The sequence below is a fragment of the Lacerta agilis genome, chromosome 18 (genome assembly GCF_009819535.1).
Source record: "Lacerta agilis isolate rLacAgi1 chromosome 18, rLacAgi1.pri, whole genome shotgun sequence".
Taxonomy (NCBI): domain Eukaryota; kingdom Metazoa; phylum Chordata; class Lepidosauria; order Squamata; family Lacertidae; genus Lacerta; species Lacerta agilis.
In genome coordinates, this window is record NC_046329.1 from 7,091,722 (window position 1) to 7,097,721 (window position 6,000).

General features: G+C 47.8%; 1 protein-coding gene across 1 annotated transcript in view; it reads left to right on the forward strand.

Annotated features, from left to right (window-relative positions):
- Nucleotides 1–5,665, forward strand: part of LOC117039467 (single-stranded DNA-binding protein 4-like) — a 31,282-nt gene extending 25,617 nt beyond the window's left edge. The window contains exons 14-17 of the mRNA XM_033136576.1: nt 782–849; nt 3,214–3,292; nt 4,507–4,535; nt 5,298–5,665. Coding sequence (XP_032992467.1) covers nt 782–849; nt 3,214–3,292; nt 4,507–4,535; nt 5,298–5,567 — 446 coding nt within the window. The 3' untranslated portion in view covers nt 5,568–5,665. The remainder of the gene's footprint in view (nt 1–781; nt 850–3,213; nt 3,293–4,506; nt 4,536–5,297) is intronic.
- The last annotated feature ends 335 nt before the right edge of the window (nt 5,666–6,000 follow it).

Consider the following 6,000-nt stretch of genomic DNA (forward strand, 5'->3'; position numbering starts at 1 on the left):
GAAAATTATTTAAATCAACTAAATTTAAATAAAGTTGATATTATAAAATAATAATAATAATAATTTTTATTATTTTAATCTATAACTACTACAGAAAGCAAAAATATAAATTCACATGCATTCATCTGCTTTGGCAATTACAGCCGTGGCTTCCCTCAGTCCTTTCAAATGACTTTCAAAGTTCTATCTTAATTATATACTTCTTAAATCTATCCTTGCTTAAAATTCATATACACATTAATCACTATAAAAATCATAATTACAATAATATTTCCACATTTATCTACAAAGCTTCTTGAAGTCCTATTGACGTATTCGATTGTGAATCATTCTCCCTCAAATAATTCGTAAATTTAATCCAGTCTTTGATGAATTTCTGGTCCCGTTGTTCTCGGATTCTTCCCGTCATTTTGTCCAGTTCTGCAAGTATTGTGTTTTTAAATATTTTGTTGGAGCCGACCATCCAGATTCCCATCGAAAGCACGTCAAAGTGCAAGTAGATAAATAGGTACCGCTCTGGCGGGAAGGTAAACGACGTTTCCGTGCGCTGCTCTGGTTCGCCAGAAGCGGCTTAGTCATGCCAGCCACATGACCCGGAAGCTGTACACCGGCTCCCTCGGCCATTAACGCGAGATGAGCGCCGCAACCCCAGAGTCGTCCGCGAATGGACCTAACGGTCAGGGGTCCCTTTACCTTTACCCTTGGAGACTTGTGGTCGAGTTTAAGAGACTTCCGCCCAAGCCCAACGGGGTCGTCTCATCTTCCTCCCTTCTCTCCCCAGACTCCACCAACTCCAGCGAAAGCATGTACCTGATGAATCCCATTGGACCCCCCGGAAGTCGGCTCAGCGTAAGTACCTATCGAACACAACTTTAGTATGGCTTGGGCCCAGGCTGTCCCCATATGAACCTGCCTGGGTGCTGAGATCCCTTGGCTGGGCAAGTCGGTGGTGACACAAGGCAGGGCCTTTTCTGCAACTGCTCCCAGGTTGCACAATTCCCTCCCAAGACTGGCCAGGCTAGCTTTCTCTTTGCTCTTCTTCTTCCTCTTCTCCTCCTCTTTCTTCTTCTTCTTCTTCTTCTTCTTCTTCTTCTTCTTCTTCTTCTCTTTCTCTTTCTTCTTCTTCTTTTTCTTCCTCTCCTCCTCTTTCTTCTTCTTCTTCTTCTTCTTCTTCTTCTTCTCCTTCTTCTTCTTCTTCTTCTTCTTCTTCTTCTTCTTCTTCTTCTTCCTCTTCCTCTTCTTCTTCTCTTTCTTCTTTTTCTTCTCTTTCTTCTTCTTCCTCTCCTCCTTCTTCTTCTTCTTCTTCTTCTTCTTCTTCTTCTTCTTCCTCTTCTCTTTCTTCTTCTTCTTCTTCTTCTTCTTCTTCTTCTTCTTCTTCTTCTTCTTCTTCTTCTTCTTCCTCCTCCTCTTCCTCTTCCTCTTCTTCTTCTCTTTCTTCTTCTTCTTCTTCTCTTTCTTCTTCTTCCTCTTCTCCTCCTCCTCTTTCTTCTTCTTCTTCTTTGGCGATCCCTCGTAGCCGAGTAAGATTGTCTTCCATAAACACGGTTTTAACAATGAGTCCGTAAGTGGCTGTGGAGGCCAGTTCTGGATCCACACGTCCTTCCACAGTGGGGACATTGTGGGTGGGAGTGGATCCCGGTGTGGGTTTGCCAAGCATGCCTTCCTCTTAGCACGTTTCTCCCTTGCGTCCTGAGTTCGAGTGTCTTCAAAGCCTACGACGACTTTGGTAAAGGCTGTTCTCCAACTGGAGCGCTCGCAGGCCAGTGTTTCCCAATTGTTGGTGTTTATATTTTTAAAGATTTGCCTTGAGAGAGTCTTTAAACCTGTTTGTTGACCACCAGCATTACGCTTTCCATTCTTAAATTCGGAATAGCTGTTGTCCTCCGGCCGGCAGGCTCAGGCTTCTGCAGGCCTTTGGAAACTGTTAGTAGGCTTGCTGAGATGTATAAGACTGAATCAGATAAGTGCTGGAGATAAATGGAGGGAACATTCTTTCATATGTGGTGGACCTGTTAAAGGGCAAAAGAGTATTGGGAAATGATCCATAATGAATTGAAAAAAATGTTTTAAAGTACTTTTCCAAAAAAAACAACAACCCCAGAGTCCTTTCTGTTGCGGGTAATTCAGACAGAAATTCCCAGGTGGCAAAAAAAGGTTATTTATTTGTGCAACAACTGCGGCCCATGTTTCGTTAGCCCAAAAATTGAAAACGTGCGAGGTCCCAAGTAAAGAAGAATGGCAAATTAAGCTGATGGAATATGCGCAGCTTGGGAATCTAACTCAGTGTTTTTCAACCACTGTTCCGCGGCACACTAGTGTGCCGCGAGATGTTGCCTGGTGTGCCGTGGGAAAAATTGTGTTTATTTGATTCCTATTCAAGAGAATTACTTTATATATAGTCAATATAGGCACAGAGTTAATTTTTTTAACATTTTCTAATGGTGGTGTGCCTCGTGATTTTTTTCATGAAACAAGTGTGCCTTTGCCCAAAGAAGGTTGAAAAACACTGATCTAACTTACTGAATAAGAGAACAAGAAGAAAGTACGTTTAGAGAAGATTGGAAGACGATTATTGAATACATGGTGGTGGTGGTGGGGAATTGTGTACATTTGAAAACGTGGGCAGCGTCAGGATAAATTCAGCCGTGTAAATAAGTCTTGGTGGATGTACTAATGGAATACCGAAAGGTTTAGTTTTTTGTAAAATATGCAGGGATTTGTGATATGCAAAAAAGAAGGGAAGTCTTTGATGTTTTAAGGATGTTTAGATGAGTATTCTAAATTGTAAAACACAAAACTTAATTTAAAACACACACACACACATATATATATATATAAACTGTTGCACTGGGTTGGGGGTCTTTTCCAACCCTTCAATTCTGTGATGCTATGAAAACCGAAGCACTGATGAAAACCGGATTTAATTGCTGGTTCTCAACGCTGTATTGTCCCGATGTATTCCAACAATTGCCTTTGAGTATTCTCGATTGGACCAATTTGCAGAGAACACTGTGGGGTCGGAAAGGGAACCCCAGAGGTCATCCGGCCCAACCCCGGACTGGATCGCAGCTAAATTTTTAGAAAGAAATGTTTAAAGGGGAGATGCAAGCTTCCACTCCTTTGCAACTAACTCTTTCTCCACCCCCCACCCCACCCAACTTCTCCCCCCCCCCACAAACCCTGCCCCCTCCCCGCCTCCCCCCCCATTTTTAGTTCTCCATGGGGCTGAGCCCGGAAGGCGCGATGCCCGGAATGAATGCCATGGAGCCGCAACACATGAACGGATCCTTAGGTGGGTTTCAGAACTGCCAGTCCTGCTCGCGGATTCTTCACGCTGTAGTGTTTGTTTTAATAATTCAAAACAAAATAGAAAATTCTTTCCAGTAGCACCTTAGAGACCAACTGAGTTTGTTCCTGGTATGAGCTTTCGTGTGCATGCACACTTCTTCAGATACACTGAAACAGAAGTCACCAGATCCTTAAATATAGTGAGGGAGTGGGGAGGGGTATTACTCAGAAGGGGGGTGGGAATGGGTGATCAGCTGATAGGTGTGGAAAACCTGTTGCAATTAGTCTTGCAGGGAAAGGCAAGGGGTGAAATGGCTAAAGATAGCTTTGTTATGTATAATGAGATAAGAATCCAATGTCTCTGTTCAGACCAGATCTCTCCATGGTTTTAAGTTTGGTGATTAGTTGCAATTCAGCCACTTCTCTTTCCAGTCTATTTCTGAAATTTCTTTGTATTAAGACAGCCACTTTGAGATCTTTTATAGAATGTCCTGGGAGATTGAAGTGTTCTCCTACTGGTTTCTCTTTCTTGTGATTCCCGATGTCAGATTTATGTCCTTTGGCGTAGGGTTTGGCCTGTTTGTCCAATATAGAGAGCTGAAGGGCACTGTTGGCATTTGATTGCATACACAATGTTGGAAGATGAGCAATTTATTGCAGGCTCTGGTACCAGTGTCCATGTTAAGTCCAGTTAATAATTCAAGAAAGGCTTACGAAAAAGACGAACCCCCCCCCAAAGCAGTTCTCATTAGAGCCTCCTATTATAGCTCTTAAAGGTAAAGGGACCCCTGACCGTTAAGTCCAGTCACGGACGACTCTGGGGTTGCGGCGCTCATCTCGCTTTACTGGCCGAGGGCGCCAAGAGCCTTCTGGCGGTTCCCTCCCTGCGAGAAGCGAGGTTGCAGGGAACCAGGCGCCGGGCCTTCTTGGTGGTGGCGCCCTCCCGTCAGATGTCAAGGAAATAAACAACTGTCTGACTTTTAGAAGACATCTGAAAGCAGCCCTGTTTAGAGAAGTTTCTAATGTTTGATGTTTTATCGTGTTTTTAATATTCTGTTGGGAGGCGCCCAGAGCGGCTGGGAAACCCAGCCAGGTGGGCGGGGATATAAACAAATAATTAGTTGTTGTTGTTGTTGTTGTTTACCCCCAAGCCCCTTCCAACAGGGTCTGTAACGAGGTCAAGTGTTTCATTCCACCCCCCTCTTGTTTCCTCCACAGGTCCTGGTGAAATGGAACCCATGTCGAAGGTGAGACTTTGCACGGTGCTGCCCTGTGGGGAAGGGAGGGCAGGAGGGCCAAGCGGTTAGAGGTAAAGGTAAAGGGACCCCTGACCATTAGGTCCAGTCGCGGACGACTCTGGGGTTGCGGCGCTCATCTCGCTTTATTGGCCGAGGGAGCCGGAGTACAGCTTCCGGGTCATGTGGCCAGCATGACTAAGCCGCTTCTGGCGAACCAGAGAAGCGCACGGAAACGGCGTTGACCTTCCCACCGGAGTGGTACCTATTTATCTACTTGCACTTTGACGGTTCGATGGCGCTTTATACGCCTCCTTCCGGCAACTCCTGCAGCCCAGCCGGTGCCAAATGTCTTGGTCTGCTTTCCTTTGGACCCCCATCTTTGAGGCCGAGAGGGGCTTTTGTTTTCTGGGGAGCCCAAGACCGCCAGACACACTGCTAGGCTTGCCCCCCGGGGGGGAGGTCGCTTCGGTGCTGATGACTTCACCCCCAGAGGCGCACTCCATTGGTCTCTCTAGACAGGTCATCATAAGGGCTAGAAACTTGAGTTTTCAAAAGAACAAATGGTTTGAGGTTTCCCCTGGGAGCTGGATTCTGCTGGGCGAGGTAGCTCTCTCAGTGGAGCACGAGACCCTTGATCTCAGGGTTGGTGGGTTCGAGCCCCGCATCGGGCGGAAGATTCCTGCATTGCTTGTGGCCCCTTCTAACGATTCAATTTTACGATGAGCGGAATTAACTGTCTCTCCATCCCTTTTCACATTCCCGGTTCCCAAGGCTTCTCCCAGCAGCCTGGCGCCTTTGAGCAACCCCCCTGGCACCCCTCGGAACGACGGCGAGATGGGCGCCGGCTTCCTCAACCCGTTCCAGACCGAGAGCGCGAGGTCCTGCGTGGAGCGACGCCCGCGGCGGGGGCGAGGGTCCCGGGGTGCCCGTGGTCCGCGTGGGGGGCGGGGCGCCCCGTGGCCAGGCAGGACCGGCCCAGCCACCCCCAACGCCGAGAATACCATCTCGTACTGGAAACAGGGGCAGCTGTCTGAGTTGTGACCCCGGGGGGCCGCTGCCCCCCCCATGTCTCTCGCCATGGACCCCAAACGCTCCAGTGACATCTTGTCTCCCTAGCACCCGCCCCCTTGGATACGACCTGGACTGACCACTGCGGAGACAAGTCGGGGGGGGGGGTTTCCCCTATGGAAAAAAAATTAATTTAATAAACTGCCCCCCCCATCCCCAACTTGAACTGCTGACCCAAACACATTTATAGATCGACTTTGGTCGCCCCGATCTCTCAAGACGCTCGCGAGTCTCCAAGGGGGGCTTGCGATGGGGCAGGCTGGACGGCCTTGTGCCCCCCCCCCATATCTCTCGACTCTTTCGGACTTTCCCAGGCCCTCGAAGACACCAGGAGCAACAGCAGCTGGGGTACTTTGGAGGTGCTGGGCAAACATCCCCCCCCCGAACAATGCTGCAGAGCGGGGTT